The following is a 25,796-nucleotide window of genomic DNA, read 5'->3' as shown; positions in this document are numbered from 1 at the left end:
GAGTCCCTGCTTAGACTGCTGCCCCCGCGACCCGGCCCTGGATAAGAGGAAGAAAATGGATGGATGGATAAAAAAATAAACAAATAAAATAAGTAAATAAAACAGAGCAACCCATTATCAGCCAGAGGATCAACCAGAGGTTCAGATCTTGCCTAGCAGCATGTTGCAGCTTGTCCTCAGATCTCACAATATTATCCATTGCTGTTAGGGCTTCTCACATAAAATAGATAGAAAATAAAACTATCAAACCTGAAATCTCCATGCAATGCAGTTTGGCTGGCTGAAAATTGATAAGGTAATTGCAGTTTTTTCAGCAACAAAAATGTATATTTGTGTCATATTTTTTGAAAGATATTTATAAAGACTTTCATTATCATTGCAAATGTAAAACCATAAAACGAAGTGCTGATTGTTAAGGGAAATCAATCCAACCATAGGCATTAAACCTGGGCTATACTGAACTAAAGAAAGTAATTGGTTATCTTCACATCGCACAAAAATTAGGAGCCCAAGGGAACAGCGTGAAAACTCTTAAGTGATAGATGTGATGGCCCGCCCAATTCAAATCCTGAGCCTGAGGGAAAGAAAAAAAAACTTGCATTGCTTGGACTAATTTTGCATTTCAAAAACTTGTTAATGTTTAAAGGGCCCATATTATGCTGTTTTCTGATCTACAATGGGTACGGAAAGTATTCAGACCCCCTTAAATTTTTCACTCTTTGTTATATTGCAGCCATTTCCCAAAAAGACTCATGGTTGTATTAGCTCAAGAGGGTGCTTCTAATAAATACTGAGTAAAGGGTCTGGATACTTATGGCCGTGTGATATTTCAGTTTTTCTTTTTTAATAAATCTGCAAAAATTTCGTGTTTCTCGGTCAATATGGGGTGCTGTGTGTACATTAATGAGGGAAAAAATGAACTGAAATGATTGTAGCAAATAGCTGCAAAATAACAAAGAGTGAAAAATTTAAGGTGGGTCTGAATACTTTCCGTACCCACTGTATGTTGATAATATTTCCTCATCAAAGTATAGGCGAGGTTGAGTTTTGTTTCATTACACATGTTTAACACACAAACTATGTTCTTCTCTCAAACTGAAAACACTCTGTTCCACGTTGTGATGTCATGCGGCTATACTACTGAACAAAAGGTAAAAGGTAACTGTTAACTTAAAAACTACCAAAACGTGACATGACATGGTGGAACAGCATTTTGTGGTTTGGAGATGTAAACACACTAATAATAATGGGTTGTTCAAATGTGTGAATGAAACAAAACACAACTTGGGGTATGTTTTTGATGAGGTAACAGCATTTTAACATGTCATATAGCTCACAAGTCAATTTTGAGTAATATTAGAGTTTGAAAGACCTGTTGTGCTTGTGTCTGCAAGTTTTAATCTATGACACTCTTGGGTCATTGTTATAATTTGTACATTTTAATCTGGAATATCAAAATAAAACCATTATTTTAATAGTTCCATGAAAATGATAAAAGAAACAAGTTTACTGACTTACGTGTAAGAAAACTTCGGTGCTCAATGGGAGTTTATTTTGCCGTAAACATCATCACAACAAAGAGCCGTGTAGCTGTTGGCACCTCTGATAGATAGCTGCAGATCAAGCTAGTGGGCAGGGAATTTTCTTTTCATTCGCACCAAAATGACTATGCAATGCTACCGAATTCTTTGCGTTTCACAGAGTAAGAAAATAAAATTGGAGAATTAATAAAGTAGAGAGCAGTGGATGTATACTGGTGGCGGTGAAAATGAGGGTCGATCACGAAATGGGGACTTGAAAATAAGTGATTAAAGATGGCTCAAGCATACACGAATCACTCCAAATACAACTTCAGGTGAGTAAATGGTGAGGGGAAACAACTATAACATGGTTATAAAAGCTCTGAAAAGTCAATTTTGCATTATAGATCTGCTTTAAAAACAACAACTCAAGCAAAACAAAGATAAGCCACCTAGAGAATAGCTTTTATTCATACTGTACATATAAAACTGACAGGAAGTATTAAAATAAGTTTGCATTTCTATTTTTTACATTGAAACAAATGATCTTATGTACAGTTTGCTCCAGATATCTAGACATAACAAACATGACAAAAATTCTCTTGTTCTCATGTTGAAATAACAATTATGCAATTCCTTTGTTAAACGATACATGAACTCGTCTTAGCATTAAAATAAGCAATTAGTATAATCCATAAAATGAAAAATGACACCCAAATTTCAAAGCAGCAAAGTCCACATTTATCAACAACAGAAACTTGTATTATATTATTGTCATTTTGTACTACACTTTACAATGTTCTCATTTGTGACAAACATTTTTAATGCATGTTGCAAAATATAATCGTCAAGAAGGGGAGAATGTAGATTTGTAGTAGCCCATGTTAAAGAGAGGGTATTACACTTCTATGGTGTATTAACAGCTAACACAACATATGTAGATCACCATGATACCGTTTATCGTTTTAAAAATGCTATATTTGCCAAAAATAAAGTATTAACATGATTTTTAAGTTTCACTTTCTTTTTTGGCGCTTTGACTCTCTCACCGCTCCAGTAGAGCGCCATCACAACCCAACGAGTGTGCTTCCCACTAATGAAAGTAACGCACATCAGGTTTGTGCAGTTGCTGTGTACAGTTTTGTATCATGTTTTTGTGTATTAATGGAGAACTGTTGTGTGGGAACATGGGTGACGTAGGAAAATTGCACAGAGTTGTACAGCTAATCATAAGGAGGGTTTGAGTAGGGCCAGGGAGAGATCGCTAAAATAATCAAACATACATGGATGATATCTAAAACCTCTTCAGGCATGTTTTTGATGAGGGAACAATGTTACAATATTTTTCCATCAAAAAGTCAATTTTGTATAATACCCCGTCTTTAAAGTAAATTTTGTATAATACCCCCTCTTTAAAGTAAATTTTGTATCCTCTTTAATTATAAAAAATAAATTATTACCCAAACAACATCATGATTTATGAACTTAGAATATTGATTAGTAAAGACCAGACCTGCCGGTATTAGACCTTTAAGTATTAGACCTTTAAACTTCTGCTGACCCTTGGTTTATTTTACAGTCAGAGCTGGAGTTTGATATGTTAAATAAAAATTATACCAACCAACAAATAAATGTGATCTTAGCATGTAGGTTGGAAGCTAAGTATAGCATTCTAATTCGACAGAAAGTAGGAGAAAGTAAGTGGAACTTAAATAATAATCTTGTATTTCTAGCATGGTATAGCATTATTCATTAATAATTATTCATTCAAATATGTACAATTTTTATGCATTAGGAGTTATCAAGTATTCATTCAATCCTGAAAGCAGCATTGGTTCACTGTATTGTTGTGATGTTTGGCAATGGTAGCCAAAGCAATGTGGATGTATAAATGACCCGTCCCAGATTGTAGCATCAATTTCTAAACCAACGTCAACCATTCTGTGCTCCTTGCAAAGTTATACACTGCAAAAATGAATATCAGTTAAAATGAATATTGAAAGTAATATTCCTATTTTGCAGTGTATTAAGTTAACAGCCAAATGCTGGAAATGCATCAGTCACATTTCTTTCAACTATACAAGCTCTGTAGATTTCGGTGTGCATTACAATACAATTATATACTATCAGGATGTGCATTCTCCATGTCCATTCTAACATACTGTGTTAAATATGCCATTTGCAAACATTTAGGCATGTACACATGACCAAAGGGTCCCTTTTGAACAAAATTCTACCAGAAATGTCATATTTCCACCAAAGAAATTATACAGTTTAATCATTTCACCTGTGTAACTCCTGAAGGAACATTCACTGGATTAGGCTTCAACATCCGGAGTATCACTGTCCAACTTTAACATTCAGTTTATATACATACTGCTTCAGTTACACTTATGCTTTTACCAATTGTATGTGCCCTTTATGAGGTAAATAAAGGTAACCTTCAGGCAACCACATTTCACTGGAGAGAACGGCGAGGAGTGAATGTGGAAAAGTAGCATGGATACGATACATCTGTGTTTGAGCACTAAAATGCATTACACAGAAATGCACTAATCACTGTTTAACATTTTCTCCAGATTGTCACATAGGGCAAAGTGAATGTTATTACATTACATTACCCTCTCTGTGGTAACGATGTCATCTGGCAATTGTTGTAATATGTTGACTTTCACACTTATCATGAAATGCATTCCTTACTTGTTAACAGAGTATCCCAAAGGCACATAAATTAATTTTATGCTATGCTAGTCATACTCTCTAATATTGAAGCCCAAAACAGCAGCTTTCCCTTGAAGCTGTAATCATGCACCAAAATCTAAAAATACATGGATTATCCAGGCGTATTAAAGCGATTGAGAGAAATGTGAATGAAGGGACTTATCTGCATGTTCACACATTTTTAAAACCTTTTTGAAATGAGGCTTTGAGTTCAGCAGCTTGCATGTATACAGACTGAATTTCAATTACCATATTAGTATACCATTGCAATATTCAATTTTAACAATTTATTCAAATGCAACAAGCTAAAATGATGCTGGTAATCTTGCCATAACCAACCCGCATTAGCCAAAATCAATAGAATGAAAAAGGCTCCAAACTAGTGTCCATAAGAAAAGATAGTGAGGCCTGAACGGGAGCATACTCTTTACTCCAGGCTGAAAGTCTCTGCCAGCAATGTGTGTGCAGCCCACAGAGACCCTTCACTGGGCCACCATCACTGGGTCACCTTCACTCAGTCACGTCCCAGATTTCAGACAGCAGAGGGGGCAGTTTCTTGTCCTGGAGGCGCAGTGCAAACACCTGCTCTGAGTGGACACTACTCAACGTGCGGAGGCTGACCAGCTTCATCAACATCCGCGGAAACATCAGGTGGTCCTAAACACAAAAGGTCTTTTTAATAGTGGGGCTAGAATTGTCATGATATTAAAATTTCAAACTTGATTTCAATCCTAAGGAACAGACTTTATACTCTTAATACTTGATACTTAATACAGATTCTGATACTACAATAATTAAAACACTCTTACTTTAAACAACAGAATGGGATTTTTCACATTAAATCATAGTATTTTCTTTTACCATGTGGTCTTATATCTGTGTAATCTCTCAGCCGTCCAGGTAGGTTCCCTAGTGGTCCATGGGTGTATACTAATCTATGTGGTATTATACTTGTTCTGATATAGCTCAAGATAATTCTACAGGTATCTAGTTTTGCCACTGGTTTAGTATAGCTTAGTATCTAATCTTCATTCCTTTGACAACTCTAACCGAGACACATTGGGCATTGACATTTCACAGTTTGCATAAATTCACAATTTCCATACATGGTGTTAAAGACACTTTTCGCTTTTGCCATCAGAGGGCATCAGACTCCAGAAGCAAGAGTGTCATATCTTGAATCACTGATGATACTGTTAAAGGAACTGCATGTAGATTATCAAATTTGACATGAGTACATGGTTACTCAATCACCTTTCAATGATTATTATTATATTGTTTGAATAGCTTTACTTAAGATTTTATAATCTGATTTCTCTTCTTTTCACCCAGTTTGTTTAATTAAAAACATAAGACTGCAGATAATAAACCACTGAGAAATAATCTCTGTAGTTTTAGGGAGCCTTTGGATGCTAATACTACTTAGATGCAATTTAGATATCAAATTTGTTGTAGTCGTAGTAGTAGCTAGTTTTCGTTGACCAAATTTTAAGTAAATTAAATCTTCAAGGTATTTGTAGAAAAATAAGAAAAATTCATAGTCAAAATCTTTTTTCAGTTTGATCCTTGATTTCATTAGGGGCTTGATACAACCAAAACTATCTTTACATAAGACATAGTTTTAGTCCAATACCCACACTATATTACCTTTTATTTAGTTTGTCAATTGTATTACAAGTAGTACTAGTAGCCATGTAAATTTGACCCATTGCTTGTTATGGTGCCAATGTGGTGGTATTACATTTGGTCTCTTGATCATGATGTATGAGCGCAGGGCATCCACGTAGGGCTGTTGCAGCCTCTCCACCAGCTCATGGTCCTGGACGTTGGGTCGGTCTAAAGGAGGGAATCAAAAACGCATGAGCTTCACTCTCAGACTTGATACAGCCAGAGATAGAAGTACATAGTAAAAAGTAATAAAAATAAATAATAAATAAAGTAATATTCGGGGAAACTGAAATGAAACAAACTGTAACAGTCTGGATAGTATGTAACTTTCTGGAAGTGGAAAGTCAACTGCATGATTCCATGGAAATAGAAAGTTAAAACCATACTTTTTCCATTCTTTATGGAGATAGATAGGTTTTATGACATATGGTGGAATATTATACCCACATGAACAATATTTCCATGGAAACAAGCCTCCAGGCCAAATAAGTCCCTCTCACAGTAAGGATGGATGTTTTTTATGTTTTTAGTGCAATAAAAACATCCATTACATGATTTTATTGGAGTCTGTTTTAAGGCAAAAAAGTTACATACTATGGCTATAACATACTATTTATATTTAGAAAGTAATGTAATTAGAAGGACAAAGCATTAAAAAATGTACCAAGTCTGGTATTTTTAGACTTGTAGACTCGTAGACTTACAAACAGTATAAAGAGTAACCAAAACTGACTAAAGTACTGTAAGAGTACTGTTAATCAAGTAAATATAACTAAGTGTAACCAAGTACTACCCAGGACACATATGTTTTTACATTCTAACCTGCAGAGAAAATGTTGATGGCGATGAGCAGGGCGTATTCTGCTTCATCCAAATGGAGGTCGTTCATTCCTTTAGAAAACTCAAAGATGGGATTGATAAACTCAATCTGGAGCCCTGAGGTTAAACGAGAAATAAGGGTAAAATACTATACCATCTGTGCGTTACTGTAAACATATTAAAGAAGCAATACCTGCTTTTGCAAAGTCCTCCTTGTTATAGCTAAAATCCTTCAGAAATGTGATGCTGTCAATGGCAGGGTTGTACCGCCGGGATGTCTCAAGCAGCATAATCTATCAGACACAGAGATACTTAGTAAGTTAACGATCAGGCCCATTTTCTCTAGGTGCAATGATATGAATTTATACAAAGTGAAATAAAGACATCCAGTACATCTTATATATTTACTTGAATCTTTGCCATGTACGGATGGATAACTATACATTTCCACTTGTGCCCTCCAGAGGTCAGTGTTGACCTCTATGTGTTCAGCTAATGGGCTCTACTTTTCATATACCCAATGCAAGTAGTTGCTCCTTATTTTTGTTCAAAACTAGGGTCATATTTTTGTAATGATTTATGGACTTGTAACTTCCTTATGAACTGCTGTTGTTTGATTGGTTGATTAGATGTTTACACTGGGAAGCAGTAAAACATGAATTATAATGTACTGTGCCATGCTATTACTATGTAACTTTTATGGTGGAGTTCGCTGGCGCTACCCATTATTATTTTGGAATGTTCCACAGTACGGCATTAACTAATCTATCCTGAATTTATTCAGTCATAGGTTTTTATTGCCAAAATACATTTCTCCACAGAACACATATGTTTTTACATTCTAACCTGCAGCTTAACCTTATGGAATAACCTGCTGACCTCTATGAAGTTAAAGTTTAATGCCATGTTGTTGAAAATTCCAGACAAAACAATGGAATTCCATACAAAATGTGCATATTTAGAAAACTTGCATCAGAGAAGCGCATAACAAATCAAAGTGCATAACTGGGTGTTGGTTAACCGGTTACAGAAGCTGCACGTGTTCTGTGTCATGACACCACTAATCCTGCAGAGGGCACACCATGTGCAGTCTGATTGGGCTGTCTTTGGTAGAGATACGCTTTCTGTTAATTCCCCATTTACTGCGTAGATTTGTGTCGTGGTAGCAAGTTCTTTAAACTGTAATAATGCTATAGACCACCAAGCAAAAGTCTGCTGCTTCTGTCTTTGTCAAAATACGGCACTGAAGTTGAAAAAGAACAGCTGAAGTCAGGGCAAATGAGCATGATGGAATTATTTTGGTTTCGTTCATCACCTGCGTCCACTCCAGTCCGGTGCAGGTATGTAGTCAGACAGTCACGTGGGTTGTATATTTGATTCATGAGTTAATGCAGCTAAATGCGTTTTCACCTTCCAAAATTCTATTCAATTGTTATGCTCATAAATCAAAATCCACTACAAGTGAGAGAATAAACTTTTATGCAATATTTAGCATTCCACTTCCTGTCACTTATTTTTAATGCACAATTTGAAGATTTGCATAAGGTGATGGAAACTCAACAAATAAGACCTACATGGTGACAGAGTTACATAATGTCTTACTTTAGATATGTCCAAACAGGAAAGTGCTATGAATGTCCCACCTCTATAGTGGAAGTCTTGAGCAGAGCAATCTGGTCTTCTCTGGTGAGCTCCAGAAAGCCAGGAAGCTGCTTGGCGAAGTCCACGATCTCCTGCACGGACATGATGGCCAGTTCAGTGAAGTGAGCAAAGCGCTGCTGCCGCACCTCTCTGTTCTGCAGGTCCTGACTCTGAGGCCACGGCTACAACACACAACAAAACACATGGACATTACGTACAGACACTATTATTTCAAAGGTGATTTTTATACTAAGGATTTAAATCAAGACTCGATAAAGAATATGATACCACAGTGAAGATTAAAAAAAAAAAAAAAAAAACTTGAGTAATTTTCAACATAAAATAATAATCCTTACTTAGTGCTTACTTTATGTTACTGTGAGATATCATACTCGTTCTGATAAAGCTCAAAATCATACTTAAACTGTTCAGGAATGCTCATATTTTGTCCTATAATTGTGTTTTTTTACAGTGTTGATACTTGCTCAAATGAGTACCTAGTTTCGATATTGGTTTTAGCATCAATTAGTATCTGATTTTCTGTGCTTTTGACAACCCTAACAGGCACACACAGGAATTTTCAGGGCAATAAGCTTGTAATTTAAGGGAATAATAGAAAAAACACAGATTTCCCCTTAGTTGTTAGAAGAAACTACAACAAACCAAGTGCATAGTAATTTGGCAGATTATTACACTGGATGCCCTTCTTCTGTGCCTGAAAAAAAGGGATACAAGACAAATACGCACATCCAGTTAAAACTTGGATAGCCTCTTGAGAGTGGGCAGCCAGTGGCTTATTTGTTGCTAAATGACAAAGATTGCGGAGTGCTATAAACACAGCTGTGTCAACTAAACCACTCTACTATTCAACTACAGGCCAAAACAAGAATTGTCAGAAACCAAAAAATCTAATCAAATATATTTTATTGTCCCAATGGGAAATTTGTCTGGCAATTTCAATTATCTTAGTGGCTCAAATTTCAATTCAATTTATTATCATTTGCACGCAAACATGAAAACAAAATACTGTTTCACAGAACCCTTCAAAACTGACACAATCCAACAAGGAGTACCTTGAGATAAAACTGATATAAAAATAAAATCCATAGAATTATGACAAATCATTGCATTTTGTTTTATGAATCATTGAGCATACATGAAAATACAAATAAATACAATCATATGATGAGAGAAAAAAATACTAAATGTCATATCACTTGGTTGAGGCCCGAGGGACAAAAAGCTGACATATGTACAAGATAGAAAAAAAAGGATCTGCTGGAAAACTGTACTCACAGTAACTTTGGGTCGGTCCAGGAAAGACCTCTTGTTGCATTGCTTCTGCATAGCCACCAGCTTCTGGATCATGTCCTCCTGTTGGGGGTCCAGGGTGGCAGGGTCAGGGGGAGGAGTGGGGGTCACCACTGAGGAGGAGCGTGCCGACTCATCGTCTTGTTGCTTCTTCAGCTTCTTCAGCCGGATCTGCTCCTCCGATAGCACACCTACACAACACATGCTTGGAATATTGAGAGCTGTGTACATAAGGCAACATTCAGTTGAGAAAACATGCATGATAACAGTTGAACTATTGTCAGACTGTAGACTGAACAATAGCCCTATACATGTTATAATATTGCACATGATTGCTACATTTGAATGACACATTATATGAATCTTTACTGGTACAAATCACTTCAGCGATTTTACCTGCTATGTACCGGTATTCATTTATTCCGTCCATATGCTGCACTTATTGTGCAGAGTGTTGCTTTACTCTGCTGACAGTGTGGTATTGTCTTGTCCATTGTAAAGCTTTATAGTATAATTTACAGTGGAAACTATACATTTACAGATAAAAGACATACACATTTTTTCTCACTGTTTGACATGAAATCAGACTAAACTTTTCCTGTTTTAAGTCAATTAGGATTACCAAATTTATTTGCTACATGCCAGAATAATGTGAGAAGGATTTTTAGAAATGTTTTCCATTACTTTCTTCAAAGTCAAAGATTTACACACAGTATGCCTTTAAACAATTTGGTAAAACTCAGATGATGATATCATGTCTTTGGATGCTTCTGATGAGACACAACTGTGGATGTATTTGAAGGCACACCTAAAATACACTTTTTTTGTGTAACATCATGTGAAATTGAAAATAAATCAGTCAAGATGTCAGGAAGAGAATTGTAGACCTGCACAAGGCTGGTCCATCCTTGGGTGCAATTTCCAGATGCCTGAATGTGCCACATTCATCTGTTCAGACTATTATATGTGAGTATAAAGATCACGGGAATGTCCCGCCATCATACCACTCAGGAAGGAGATGGCCCCTGTGTCCCAGAGATGAATGTGTAGTGATGCGAAATGTGCTTATCAACCCAAGAACAAAAGTACTGAACTGATATGGGCTGAAAGGCCACTCTGCAGGAAGAAGCCATTACTCCAGAAGAAACATAAAAAAGCTAGATTCCAGTTTGCAAATGCGCACAGGGATAAAGACTATCATTGTACATGAGACATGTCCTGTGGTCTGATGAAACTAAAATTGAACTGTTGGGCCATAATGAGCATTGTTACATTTGGAGGAAAAAGGAAGGGGGAAGTTTGCAAATTTGAGAACACAATCCCAACTGTGAATGTATGGGATGACAGCCTCATGTTGTGAGGTTGTTTTGATACTGGAGGAACAGGTGCACTTCACAAAATACATGGTGAGGAAATGGCATGAGGAAAGAACATTATGTGGAAATACTGAAGCAACATCTCAAGACATCAGCCAGGAAGTTAAAGCTTTGGCGCAAATGGTTCTTCCAAATGGACAATGACCTGAAACATACTGCCAAATCAGTTACAAAGTGGCTTAACGATAACAAAGTGAATGTTTTGGAGTGGCCATTACAAAGCCCTAATCTCAGTCCTATTAAAAATGTATGCGCAAACCTGAAAAGCCATGTGTGAGCAAGGCAGCCTACAAATTTGGGTCAGTTACACCAGTTCTGTCAGGAGGAATGGGCCAAAATTCCTGCCAACTATTGTGAGAAGCTGTGGAAGGAAATCCAAAACATGTGACCCAAGTCATACAGTTTAAAGGCAATGGCAGTAAATACTAATGAAATGTATGCAAACTTCTGACTTGGAAGAAAGTCATGGAAAACACATTACACACTCACATTATTCTGGCATTTAGCAAATAGAAAAAAATTTTGGTAAATCTCACTGACCTAACACAAGAAAACTTTACTCTAATTTCATATCAGACAGTGAAAAAAAAAGTGTATGTGTCTTTTTATATAGTGTATGTAAATGTATGTCTGGTTTCAACTGCATCTTGATCTGGATTTCATGTTCTTATTTTTGTGCTGTTCTTGATCTTTCCGTTGCAATACTGCAATTTCCCCATTGTAAGATAAATAAAGGTTTATCTTAACTATTACTTTTGCATTTTTAAATAACAAAAAGAAATTTGCCTCCATGACATTAGATGATATTAGTTTGACTATACTTTTTGTGAGTTATGTTGTATTTGGTCTTATAATGATCTCAGTATCTCATTGCTGGGTTTCAGATCCCATCACAACATTCTATTGACCAATAATATTTAGTACAGTTAAATTTGATATTGTTAAAATGCAGATTTGTTGTAAACTTGTCAGTTCTAGGGTCTAGTAAATAAGAAATTATCAGGTTCAACATTTGTGTATTTGCTTCTTGGATATTTCATCGCAAATTACAATGTAATTAATTTGGAAAAATTGGCTCTTGCCCCCTTCTAGGACTACAATATCATCCCATTCTACAGGTTGAAAACCAATATCAAATTCTGTCAATGGATAACTTTACAAATGGATATCTAAGTACAAACAGAAAAGTGTACAAAAAGAACCTCAACTCTTTCTCATATGATTAGAGCCAAACCGTATCAGCAGTGATTTCATGCATTTTGTCTTAGTCCCCCAAGCGTGGTTTGCCCCCTCGTGTGGGCAAAAGCATTCGCATACTCACACTGCTCCAGCATGCCGGCCTCCCTGCACTTACGCAGGCGGCACTGTTGGCACTTTCGGCGCATGTACATGTCCATCTCACAGCGGCCGTTGTTCTTGCAGGAGTACTGGGCACTCTTGATGACACTGCGGCGGAAGAAGCCCTTACAGCCCTCGCAGCTCAGGACGTTGTAGTGGAAGCCGGATGCCTTGTCTCCGCACACACTACACACCTCGTTCCCCAGCATCTTAGGAGCAGGGCCCTTCTTCCTCTTCACCGGCTGACCATCTAAATACATATAAATGAGTTGTCTTTACTACACAGCTGAAGCCGCATCTGAATCCAGTTGTGACAGCATAGGTCTTTTAGCTTCTGTTAGAATGTCCTTGGAGCCTGTCCACAGTTTAAATAGAACCATGATTCATGTAAACTTAGTACCTTTATATTGTCTTGAAGCTTGTATACATGTTGTCTAAATGTAATGCTTAAAGCGAGAGAAAATTTTGTTGCCATGCATACAGTTGAAAGCCACAAAAACAAGATCACATTTGTAGGTTTGGAATATGCACTATGTAACTTTTCTAATGGAGGGTCCACCACCTGCTCATCTCTAAGGAGAGGTTATAACTTGGTCGGACTGAGCCAGGTGGGAGAAATGAGAGAGCATAGAGAGAGCTGCTCATCTCCTTCAACTGCGCACCCTTCTCACATCTCTGCCGTCTCGCATCAAACAAGCCCAGGACCGGACCACATAGGCTGCCGGCTGACCACTCTGATACTGAGTGCCACATTATGAAACATTTCACATTTCAACAATTGATATCTTCATGAAGAGAAACAGGTGACAGACCCTCCACGTAGAGTTACATGGTCCTCTTTTACAGATGTGTGGAAATCATGAACTGAGTTGAACTTGGACTGCTCTTATTGTTTAGCATGAAGTTTAGTTGTTCTTTTTTGTTTTGTTTTCTTTGGTATGCTTTTTACATACAACAGCTATGGTCATGTCATAGCAATCTAGTGCAAAAATAACATGTACAGTCCGTATTTCTCTGCATGTTTTATGGTACTGTATGGCTGTAAAGAGGAGTACCTAAACTGGGAGAAGCGTCGCTGGCAGCAGGGTCCAGTTTGATATGGTTGGGCTCTATGGGCAGGCAACTCATGTCACCGCTCATGTCGCTGAGGGAGTCTCCGTTGGGGGGAGGGAGGTCACCCAGAGACAGCAGGCCATCGGGCTTCATGGAGCTACTCCCACTTGTTTCCTCCACACTGTCCAGCTGTAGCCCTGAGGCCCCACCCACTGCTCTCCTCTCATCTGACACACACAGCAAAATCACAGCTCAGAAATGTACAATTCAGATTTACTAATATGATGTTGCATGTATAAAGCCATATTGCAATTTTCAAGCAGTCCTTTAAGTTACAAACCTTGAAATTATGTTATTTTTGACAATACAATATGTAAGTGTGTGTACATGGGTGATGGACGCTGTACATTTACAAGACACAAGACTACAACTGCACGGGAGCTCATGCTAAAACAACCATTAATGCAGAAATATGCACTAAGTAAGAAGAAAGAAACAATGTATTTATATGTAAAAGGCTGACTGAACTCATAACTCAAATCCAAATCTTAAGCCAATGCCCTCCATGTCCCGTCCTTTCTGCTATATCTATATCTCTCATTATAGTCTAAGTAGAATAATTACTCAACTAATAAAAGATTTGGTCGACTACAATACCATCAACCAATCGACTGATGACATCCACCTGAACACTGATGCAGGCAAAATCTCAGTCTTGATCCTGTTAGACCTGAGTGCTATTTTAGTCTGTAAAAGGATCCCATGATCCGCAGTGTCTAGAGCACATATGTCAGAGTCAAGGCCCGTGGGCCAGATCCGGCCCGTGAATGAATTATCTATGGCCCCCGGGATGATATTTAATTACTATTAGAAGCAGCCCGCAGGCCACAGCCGCCCGTTGGTGTTTTGCACCACCAACACTACATTTCCCACAATGCAACGGTAGCCCGTGGGCCTCTGCTTCATTATTCATCAGCAGTCAGAGTAGATGTCAACTTTCAGCTACCCCTCTCCTGAAAAATGGCTAAACGGAAGGTGGACGCTGAGAACAGGGGGTTTCAAGCCAGGTGGGAGGCAGAGTACATGTTCATGGAGGTAAAAGGCAAACCTGTGTGTCTTCTGTGTGGAGGTCTTAAGTCCTGGCTCTGTTCACAAAAGCCAAATCACAAAGCGAGGCTGCTGTCAAGGCTTGTTTTATTGTGGCAGAAGAGGTCGCAAAATCAGCCTGGCCATTTACAGAAGGAGAGTTTATCAAAAACTGTACGCTTAAAGTTTGTCACGCAGTGTGCCCAGACAAAAGGCAACTTTTTCAAACGTGAGCCTAAGCAGAAATACCGTTGCTGAACGTGTAGACCAGCGCATATTCCCTTGCTGTGGATGAGAGCACGGACACATCTGACATTGCCCAGCTGTCAATTTTCGTCCGTGGAGTTGACTCCAGCCTGAGCATAACCATAGAGTTTTTTGCATTATGTCCTATGCATGGCACAACTACAGGACAAGATCTGCATGAAGAGGTATCTAGATGTGTAACTAACATGGGGCTGCCTTGGGAAAAACTCGTGGGATTGACAACAGACGGAGCACCCGCAATGTGTGGGCACAGGAGTGGATTGGTGGCAAGGATGCGTGAGAGGATGCGGGAGGAAAACGTCACAGGTGAAATGACAGCTTATCATCATACACCAGGAGTCGTTGTGTGGCAAAGCCTTGAAAAGACGTGATTTTTCATTGAACAAAGTATTGTTTTGTCTGTGTGCCATAGATTTTTTTATTTTATTTTATTGTATTATATTAATTTATATTTCTTTTTCAGTTGAATGGACTCAGGGAAAATTGAGAGCCATGAGAAAGAATACAACAGATTTTTTTTTTTTTTTCTCATTTTACTATTTGAAAGCGGTGATTGGTAGGATCACAGAGCAGCACAATAATGCATTTTCAGTTTATAATGCATGCAATTTCATTTATACATTTATCTTGATATTAAGGAACATATTTTCTTTTTGAAGGACATTTACTTTTTTGCTGTTTGCCTGTTGAAAATGTTTCCCTTGAGGTTACTGACAGAGCCATAAAATAATATTGCTTTATTCATTTAATGTACAGGACATGTGATTTTTCTTTGAAGGAAGTTTGTTTTTGTTTATGTGCCTGTTGAAAAATGTTTTCACTTGAAGTTACTGACAGAGCCATAAGAAAATATTGCTTTATTAATTTAATAATTAAATAATATACACTGTGTTAGGTCTTGGTTCAATAGGCTCTGTGCAATCATTTCAATATGTTTTAAGAAACATTGAATCAGTGCGGCCCTCGGCTTGTAGCAAATTTGTTATTTTGGCCCTCTGTGTATTTGACTTTGACATCCCTGGTCTAGAGGACTGGGTGGGCATATCTGCTACTGCACTAAACTGGTTCAAGTCCTATCTAGAAGACAGGGAGTACTCTGTTGAAATTGGAAACTGTCTCAGATCACATGGCCCTGTGGGGTTCCCCAGTGGTCTATCCTGGGACCCTTTTTGATCAATCTCTACATGCTGCCATTAGGCCAGTTAATACACAGTAATAATGTGTTCTACCACAACTATGCAGATGACACTCAAACCTATGTCTCACTAGCAGCAGGTGAATATGGACCAGTGGATTCACTCTGCCACTGCATCCAACAGATCAGTGTGTGGATGTAAAACAACTTTCTTCAGACAAGACTAAAGTTATCGTCTTTGGAGATGACTGCTTACACTTTCTCTTTGTTTATGTGTGCCAGTCCCTCGGTCTATAACCTTCAAATCAGGCTAGAAATCTAGAGGTAATAATGGATCAGATCTGGACAGACTTATCCAAGCATTTGTCTCCAGGAGGTCAGTTCACTATAATGGCCTGATCACTGGCCTCTCCAAAAGAGCAGTAAGACAGCTGCAGCAAATCCAGAACAGACTTTAAAGCAGCTCTGCTTGTGTACAAGTCTCTACATGGCCTAGCACCAAAATACATTGCCAACATGTTAGTGCCAAATGAACCATCTCGCAATCTGGGTACCAGCAGGAAGCCGGTCCCTGAGGTCCTCAGAGTGAGGACTAAACATGGGGAATCAGCTTTTCAGTTTTACGCAGGTAAAACCTGGGACAGTCTTCCTGAAGATGTGCCACAGGTCTATACTTTGACAATGTTTAAATTCAGGCTCAAAACGGTTCTGTTTAGCTGTGCATATGACTGAAAAGTTTTTTTATTCTTCACTCTTCTCCTTTAATGTTAATTTTATGATGATGATTTATGTATTTCTTATTCTGTAAAGCACTTGCAATTATTTTGTGGAAAAATTGTGATATACACATAACCTTGGCTTGCCTGACTGAGCCGATGGCCCACAGCCCTCTTATACATTTAGACTTGTGTGTTGTATTTAGAGTGCTCTTACCATGACCAACATCTGAGATATCAGTCACTGACAGCGTGGACATCTTCTGCACAGCCCCTTGTCATTACGAATCCACTCTGCTCCTGCTCAAACAAAATCATGGTTTACTACCTCAAATAGCATCTTAAATATTAGCTTTACAACATACATCTACAATTGCACTACATCTTAGGCTATGACATATTTATGTGACAAACAGACGCTGCAGTCCCTTTGCGATAGTTTCCCAATAGTCAATCACCAGCCAGGTGTCAATAGAATTAAATTGTTTCTTTTTTATGATATATTTGGTAAGCAGGTTGTATAAGGTGGCACAGATTAATTTACATAGTTTCATATTCCAGTGAAGCCTGTAGGGGAGGTTTGGTGGGTAATATACAGGAAGATTAAAAATACACAATGACACATCATACAATGTGACATTTTATTTTTACAAGTAGTCCTTTGAAAAGCAGTAGAGGAAAGCAAGCAGGCTGTAAAAACAGAAATGAAAGTGCTCATTCTTGTAAGGAACTGATTCAGCACAGCCAGACATAGAAGGGCTATTCTTATCTTGCACCATAGAGACAGGGCAGAGGACAATAAGAGAACAAAATGATCTGGGTATTGGAAAACTAGCAGAATAAAAGTTAATTTTAACAAAATGGACCAATTTTGAATTCCAATTCCAGCTGTTTTTTGTCTATTCAAAAAAATACAATGTTCGCACAGATTTACTGGTAAACAGCATCTGCATAAGTGAAAAGGTAGAATACTGCATCTAGCTCCAACTAACTCATTTCTCCTTTTCACCCTTCTATAAATTATTATAACTATATATAAAATAATTTGTCAAATAATAACAATCAGTCGACTAAGAAACCTTCAAAAGATTAATCAGGCCTACAGCCCAATAGTAATGATAAAGTGATTCTGGAAATTCTCTCTCATATTTATGTATTAAGGGTGTCACACTATTTTTTACACATCGCAAGACATTGCATTTGCATTTCTTCGCACTGTTGAATGCACCATATCCATATTATGTGACCTGCTATGCCAACTCTGCGTGCATGTTTAAAAAACCGTGCATTCATATAATATCTATACAATATAATATCTACCGGTATATAATATAATATCTACGTGAAATAATATCTATATCTACATCTGTATCATAAAGTAATGTAATATAATGTAATGTAATATTCTTACTGAAAAACCAACACTTTATTCATGTATTTTTTTTACAGTAATGAAATGCTAAAAACTGACGACAGTTTTCAGATCTATATTTGTATGTTGCATGAAGTTTGGCATTAGGACAGCAAGATTGACAACAACAAAATTAAAATAGCTATTGTAATGAGCAAACTGCTGTATTTAGTTGACAAACAGAAACACCTCAAACAGCAGTGTAAACAAAAAAATCCATGTTTGTGGGTCGTATTCTGTACAACTTATATTAAATTAAATTAAATGTTATTTAATATGCATGTTCGGAAATACAAATTTTCACTTATTAAATCACAATTCCTAGCACAATAGCAGATCTTTTTTTCTAAGACATACTGCATCATATTGCAAGTTTGAATATTTTAAGGTATGTAAAAAAAGTTTCTAAAAGCATCTGACTTTGCAAAACATTTTTCTTTTAAGGTTGCATACACCTCTTGTTTTCAGCACCTTGTTACTGTATTTTATTCACAAGTTGTTGTTGTGCTGTTTCCAGAACAAACCATTTCAATTGTGGGTCTATGGTTATGACCTGGATCTTTATATGGTCTTCTGATAAAACTAGATTTTGATTTGAGATTTCAGTTGAGGCTGCTGCCATAAAACTTTAGATTGCATAACTAGACAAACAGATTCAGTAACAGTATAGCCCTTCCATGTAGAAATCACTCATACTGAAAAAGAAGTCATATTGAAAAAGAAATAACTTATATTTTGACTTTTTTTAGTTTATTTTTTATGTTTTGCTTTGAATTGTTAATCACTATGGCAATGGTCCTAATTTTTCCATCATTCTGAAACCAATGGATTGCAGGGTTGCTATAGTGATGCCACTTGCATATTGAGTATACTTACAGATAAAACTTTTTTCATCAAAAACACAAAATCTGCCTTCTGTCATGATGTAATTCTTGCTTTGACAGGGTCTTAAAATCGCTTCTCTCATCACATTTTATTATTTCAAATTGTTAAGTTGTGAACATTCAATTATCTTCTTTCCATCCTATCTATAGTAAACCTGTTTACCATCTGCACTAGTGTTGTCATAACAAAATTTCAATCTCGATTTAGATACTAAGAAATGGACTCATCACTCAATACCGATTCCTATACCAAGATCATTTAGACAGCAGAATGTGATTTTCAACATTAAATGGCAGTACTTTCTTTTATATTATTGGCCTTATAAACTGTTTAATCCCTTAGCCGTCCAGGTAGGTTTCATAATGCGCCATTGATGTATACCAGTTGGTGTTCTGATACAGCTCAAGATCAATCTAAAGCTATTCAGGAAAGGTTCATTTCTGTCCTGTGAATGTGACTTTTTAGTATCAATACCCACTAAAAGGAGTATGTAGTTTCAATACTACTTTTAGTATCGATTAGTATCAGATTTTTTATATTTTTGACAACCCTAATCTGCACATTATCATCATGATTATATGTTCAACCTATGCAATTATGAACACAATTTTTTATTAAAAATCATTCAAAATCATTTGTCTGCATTTGAGTCTTTTTCCAGAATCACATGAGTACATAGTTTAGGTAATAGTTTTGGTAAGCGCCTGGGAATTGATTTGGTTAAAGACACATTCATTTATTTTTAATGTCCTCAGAACAAGTCACATTTTGTACATAATATATTATGCTCACGGACCTCTGGTACTGGTAACAGTATCTAGTCACATACTGATCCAAAGGCAGTGCAAGAGCATTGACCAGTCCTTACCTGTAAATAGTTATTGCATTTTCATCATTGCACAGGTGTCCACAGCCGGAGTCAGTCTTTGAGGTCAGCTGAGGAGCTCCTCTTTTGGTCCCTGTACCCTTGGGATCCAGCAGCGTGGCCTGGATGATTCAATACGTGTTGATATGAGAGGAAATGTCTTTGTTTGGAGCCCTATGGGAGACAGAGACAACAGGGAGGCGGGAACACCAAAGGTTACTATCGGTCATTCACTCCTGTACATAGACACAGCTCTTCTACTGCTGGAGTATTTGGGAGACCAGTAAACCTACACTAGTGAAAAAATGAGCAAATGGAGAGTCAAAAATATTCACGTAAACAAGTGATAAACAGACAGTTAATTTTATGAGAAAACAGATGTATTCCTGTGCAAACTAAAGGCCACACGTCGGTATTAAAGTCTGCTGAAAAAATGTATTAAGTGAACATTTTGTCTGGCACAGAGTAACCTGGACACTGACCACAAAGACTTTGCCTGGCAAATCCAGAATATTATTACTCTGTATTTTTTTCATATAGGGTGCAATATATTGAGTAAACAAATCGTTTCATCAATTCCCGGGCTAAAAGTCTGTTTCCATTCTTTACCCCATTTTTAACATCTGTCCTATCCACGGCAACTTAAAACCAGTGTTTTCTACCATGACATGAAATATTGTAGCCAAAAGGAACAGACAAATAATTCAGGTTTGTGGAGACGCAAGCTCACAGTAAGGACGCATGTTTTTCTCTTTTTCATTGAAATTAAAACATAAAAAAACAAAAAACACATGCGAATTATTAACATTATTGTAATTTTGGGGATTAAAGAAAATGAGACTTATCTAAAAATGTATGAGTTTTTTCTACTAATGCTGAAAGCACAGTGCAAGAGTCTGCACCTATACTCCATATTTTGCCCTTCTGTCCTCGTCGCTACATAATCATACATACCGGTATATAGTCGACTAAATAAACATGGTCTGTCTATCAATTAGTTGACTAAAAGAGGGTGTGGGAAAACTATAATAATCTGACCCAAACTGCACAAGACTACAACTGCATGAGAGTTCATGCAAAACCGACTTTTTAAACAGACATGTACTAGGAAACTGTATTTATATGTAAAAAGGTAGATGAACTCTCAAATCTGCAGCCAACTCACACTATACATTTTCCCATCTGCTGTTGGCCCATTATAGGGTCGTCAGAAGTATCAAAAATCAGACACTAATTAATACTAAAACTAGTATCGAAACTAGATACTCATTTGAGCTGGTATTGATACTAACACAAATTATGAAATGAATCTGAATAGTTTTTGAATGATAAGACCACATAGGCTAGTACATCCATGGACCACTATGGCACCTACATGTACAGTAATATAAAAGAAAGTACTGTGACATAAAAAACACTTTCTTTAGACAATAGAATGGGATTTTGAACATTAAATAATTTTGGTAATGGAATCAGGATGGAGCATCGAGTCTATTCCTTTGTATCAAAATCGAGTTTGAAATTTTAGTATCATGGCAACACTACACTATGCACAGCCAGCCTTTTCTCTAGTGCTATAATGTGGTGTAATGTTTGCCTCGACTTTGCTCCTCCTATCCTCAATCCCTGTGTCATCTCCACCTGCTCTGTCTTCTGTCCAAGTCCAATGTCCCCTGGCCTTATCAGTCACTCCCCTCTCCTCCTCCTGGGTGTCAGTCTGCATCACAGGTGGAATCAAAGCAGCATACAATATCAAATACCCAACATGATCACCATCTTTCCATTCATATTTAAAGGGCTTGTATCTGCTTTCTGTCATTAACTTGTTTTCTTTAAAAAAATAAAAAGATAAACAAAATGAATTTGCTTTTTGTTATGTAATATGTGATATATTGTAAAAACATGGGAGCGCCGGGTGCTGTCTGCATCTAGCATTTTTATTGTTCAAGAACCAGGAAGTAAAGTTGATGCTAGTTGTTGTTAGCACTGTTGAAACTCCGCTCTGGCTTCTGAAAGTTGCAAAAAATGCTTATTGCGGTGAATAATTAGGATGCCAGGAATATGTTAGGACAGTGAGGAATACGACTGGACTGCTGCAAACTATTTAAATTGAACTTTAAAATGAATGTTTTTTAGACAGTAAAAATCAGGTACAGCGCCTCTGCTGAACTTACAGAGTTGACTTAAGCTATATATGAAAGTGCACAAAAGAATCCAAGAACAGTCATCCAGAAGTGGGTTAAGCATTTGCCCACCATATAGGGGGATATGAATCTCAAGTACACACCACAATTGTGTCCTTAGGTAAGACACTTCATCCACATTGCTTACAAGGGAGAGGTAGCATTGGGTAAAATATCCCAAATAAAATTGTTATATATGTTTTAACATTAGGTTTTTACAGCACAAATTTAAAAACACAGCTAGAATTCTGGCCTGTTAACAAATAGAATTCTAAGGTATTATTATCCACATGTTTCTACTCAACATGTGATATGGATTTGATTGCAAATTTTTTTTTTTTTAAATCAGCCCAATTTGTATTCTACAGTCACACCTCACTCACTGTTTCTGGTTGACACAACTCTGACCATGACTATGAGAAAATTTGACTTTCCCAGAGGTTAATGCAAAAATAAGAATTCTGTCAGCAAAATGTGATGTGAAAGTCAAATGTCCTTCAAAACACAAAGGTTCCCACACTAATTTTACACTAAATTGGGTGTGAATTTATAAAGGTAAAAAAAGTCATGTTTTCACTTCTCTTAGTCTGACCGGCTGTCACAGGGTGGAGCGATGATGGGAACCTCAGGCCAGTATGTCCAGACAGTGTTCCACTCTTAGGCAGTGTCATCATGATACTAAAATTTCAAACTTGATTTCGATACCAAGGAAAAGACTCGCTTTTCAATCCTGATTCTGTTACCACGATAATACTTTATTTGGACAACAGAATGTGATTTTCAACATTAAATCATAGTACTCCCTTTTATATTACCATGTGGCCTTATATCTGTAATAACTCAGTCATCCAGGTATGTTCATAGTGGTCCATAGGCGTATACTAGTCTATGTGGTCTGTTGTTCTGATACAGATAAAGATCAGTCTAAAGCTCTTCAGGAAAAGTTCATTTCTGTCTTGTAAATGTGCCTTTTTTGGTATCAATACTTGTTTAAATGAGCTTCTAGTTTCAATACTAGTTTTAGTATTGATTAGTGTCTGATTTTAGATACTTTTGACAACCCTAGTACATGGAATTACTTCATAGTTAGTGTCCAAGATGATGTAAGAAACTACGAGCTCAAGTGTTTTCTTTGATAAAACAGTGAAAAAGTTTGACCTAATAAACGAGTTAAGTTGTGTTAATAAAACTCAACAGACAGTGGTGCTAAACTGTTGTGACATTAGCTCCATGAATTGCCATTTGTAGATGTTCTGCCAAACACAATTTTGCTAATTAAAGATAGACTGCAACTTTGAAGGGTTCACTACCTGCAAGGAGATGTTACCATGTTTCACAGTAGAGCGATAAACGCATCTCCAGGACACCACCAGGTTAGATCTGTGGAGAGGTGTCCCTACTAAAAGTATTGTGATTATGATCAATAAAATCTGTAATTAAATACACGCACGTGATAGATAAGTTAAATGAAACACTGGGTAACATTCAGGGGCATGGCAATAACCCTTTGAAAACATGATTCAAGGATCATACCAACCTCTTTAATACCGTGTGTGCTAATGTGCTATTAATTGTACATTGTGTAGATTATTCATTCTGGGATGTCTACTTTATTAGTTCCCTATAAAAGGTGGGATTTTTGGTAAAGCTGTAACTATTTTAGTAGCCGACTACTCAGCGATTCATTTTCTGATTGGTCGTCTAGTCAAATAATTATTTGTACGTAAGGTTGTCAAAAGTATCGAAAATTGGATACTAATCAATATTAAAACTAGTACCAAAGCTAGAAATGCATTTGAGCAGGTATCGCTTAAAATGTCACATTCAAAGGACCAAAACTAACTTTTCCTGAATAGCTTTTGAATGATCTTGAGCTCGATCACAGTAGTGTACGCCCATGGACCACTATGGAACCTACCTGGACAACTGAAAGATTGCATAGATATAACACAACATGGCCATATAAAAGGAAATACTATTAATTAATGTATTTAATGTAGAATTATTCTATTATTTGTGTTTTTTTATTATCATGGTGGTATCGGAATCATTACTGTGTATCAAGTTTATTCCTTAGAATCAAAATAGAGTTTGAAATTTTAAAATCGTATGCTAATTGTACATTGAGATTTTTTTAAATACATTATCAATCCAATAAAAAATGAAATATTGTGACTGAAGGCTTATATATTGGGAATATTTTTGAATAGTGTATTCCTGAGGGAAATCATTCATTCATTTTTGTCATTTAGATTTAATAATGTTGTTGTTATAAAAAGTTTTTTCACATGAGTTTTAGAGTCTGTATAGTCTTACCAAAATATGACTAAGGTTCAGATCTTAGCCAGAGAAGAGTATTTATTATTGTCGATTAGTCACAATTAGCTCATTGGAGCCCTAATGTGTGGTGCGGCAATAAAGCTTGAAGGTAAATAACACCAAAGATGGGGAAATTAATAAATAAATTGTGCTTGTAACAGGTGCAAATGGTTGGATAGGTCTTCACCATAGACTATATATAGTCTATAGTCTATGGTCTTCACCCGTCATTATGAAGAAAGACAAGACAATAACAAAAATACCAACTTAAAGCATGTATCTTAAGGCGTCTGATGGGGAAAAAATGATGTTAAACCACTTTGCAAGACACGCCAAGCTACATTAGCAACCCTCTATTATGTGTGGGACATGCTAACAGCCATTTCGCAATCGTGCTGTAATGTTTGCGAGAAATATTGATTACACTTTCATACATTTCGCCATCGTATCATCTACCTATCATAAACATCGTCTCAAATTAATCAACACATGTCCTGTCCGTAAATGTGGACTTTGGAAAGACAGAAGCCCGCAACTCCAACTTGTAAACAATGAGTAGTTTGGAAATTTGGTAAATTTAGCGTAAAGTTACGTTGACAAAATTAAGAGTTAAACTGCATTATAACAAAATGATCTAGGAGAATAGGTGTAGGGATCAGAAAAGATTTTCAATGGTTAATTAAGTGCTTAACACCTCCGCGACACCTTTCCAAGAAGTTCAACGTAGCATTAGCACAGTTAGCTAGCACTGCCTCAAAACGCTATAAAGTTAAATTAAAACGGGTTAAGATGACCAAATGAAAGGAATACACTTACCACGAAAAGCCGAAGACTGAAGCCGGGTCAGGAGTGTAGGTTTCGGGGCACTTGGAGGCAGATGACAGCGCTTTGACAGCCGATACTAGCGTGTTAGCAGTTAGCACTCATCATCATGTGACCGTGTCGGCCTCTGTGCGCAGGGCAGAGCCAGCGCCACAGGAACACGCGCAGGGGGAAAAAAAGAAAAGAAAAAAAAAGGTATTTATTTTCCTCTTTTTTCTGATATTTATTGTTTTGGTTTATTATTGACTTTTTTTTTTTTTTTTTTTTTTTTTTTTAAAGTTTTTGTTATAGCATTCAAGTGATGAAATTACATAGGAGCAGTTGGATTGAAGAATCGTGGGATGAATGGGATGAAATGATGCAGGAGCCACAAGAAAAGAAATCCAGCATAGGGTGGTACGTTTGTACAAAGGTCAACCACAGAACGCCATTCAACCACCCAAGAAAAAACAAAACAAAAAAAACACCACCATAGACTACACTGGACCACATAGGAAAATTACTATCTGGAACATGCAGAATCAAACACAGGAACATACACAGAAAGGTACATGCATAGGAACAAACACAGGAACAAACACAGAAACAGGAAGATGTACAGGGATATACACAGGAACGTGCACAGGAACAAAAGCAGGAGCATGCACATGAATATGCACA

At 37.0% G+C, this 25,796-nt stretch overlaps 1 protein-coding gene across 1 annotated transcript; it reads right to left on the bottom strand.

Moving 5' to 3' along the window:
• Nucleotides 1–1,969: 1,969 nt before the first annotated feature.
• nr1h3 (nuclear receptor subfamily 1, group H, member 3) lies at nucleotides 1,970–25,269 on the bottom strand. Its single transcript, XM_033985743.2, has 11 exons — nucleotides 25,131–25,269; nucleotides 19,816–19,986; nucleotides 16,869–16,951; nucleotides 13,450–13,674; nucleotides 12,378–12,644; nucleotides 9,666–9,871; nucleotides 8,372–8,551; nucleotides 6,922–7,021; nucleotides 6,732–6,845; nucleotides 5,983–6,077; nucleotides 1,970–4,898 (listed from the first exon to the last, which is right to left on the bottom strand). Exons 3-11 carry the CDS (start codon nucleotides 16,909–16,911, stop codon nucleotides 4,752–4,754), a joined length of 1,377 nt encoding a protein of 458 aa, XP_033841634.1. The 5' UTR covers nucleotides 16,912–16,951; nucleotides 19,816–19,986; nucleotides 25,131–25,269; the 3' UTR covers nucleotides 1,970–4,751.
• Between the last annotated feature and the right edge of the window lie 527 nt (nucleotides 25,270–25,796).

Source organism: Periophthalmus magnuspinnatus, chromosome 3 (genome assembly GCF_009829125.3).
Source record: "Periophthalmus magnuspinnatus isolate fPerMag1 chromosome 3, fPerMag1.2.pri, whole genome shotgun sequence".
NCBI classification, from domain to species: Eukaryota; Metazoa; Chordata; class Actinopteri; order Gobiiformes; family Gobiidae; genus Periophthalmus; species Periophthalmus magnuspinnatus.
Note: the sequence above shows the minus strand (reverse complement) of the source record. Positions and strands in the feature narration are given on the sequence as shown.

Coding starts and splice junctions, on each gene's coding strand:
- nr1h3 (XM_033985743.2), bottom strand. CDS start 16,911: ATGTCCACGCTGTCAGTGACTGATATCTCAGATGTTGGTCATG. Junction 6,078..6,731: donor CATCAACATTTTCTCTGCAG/GTTAGAATGTAA, acceptor TCCCTCCTTTAG/ACCGACCCAACGTCCAGGAC. Junction 4,899..5,982: donor TCATGATCAAGAGACCAAAT/GTAATACCACCA, acceptor TTTTGTGTTTAG/GACCACCTGATGTTTCCGCG.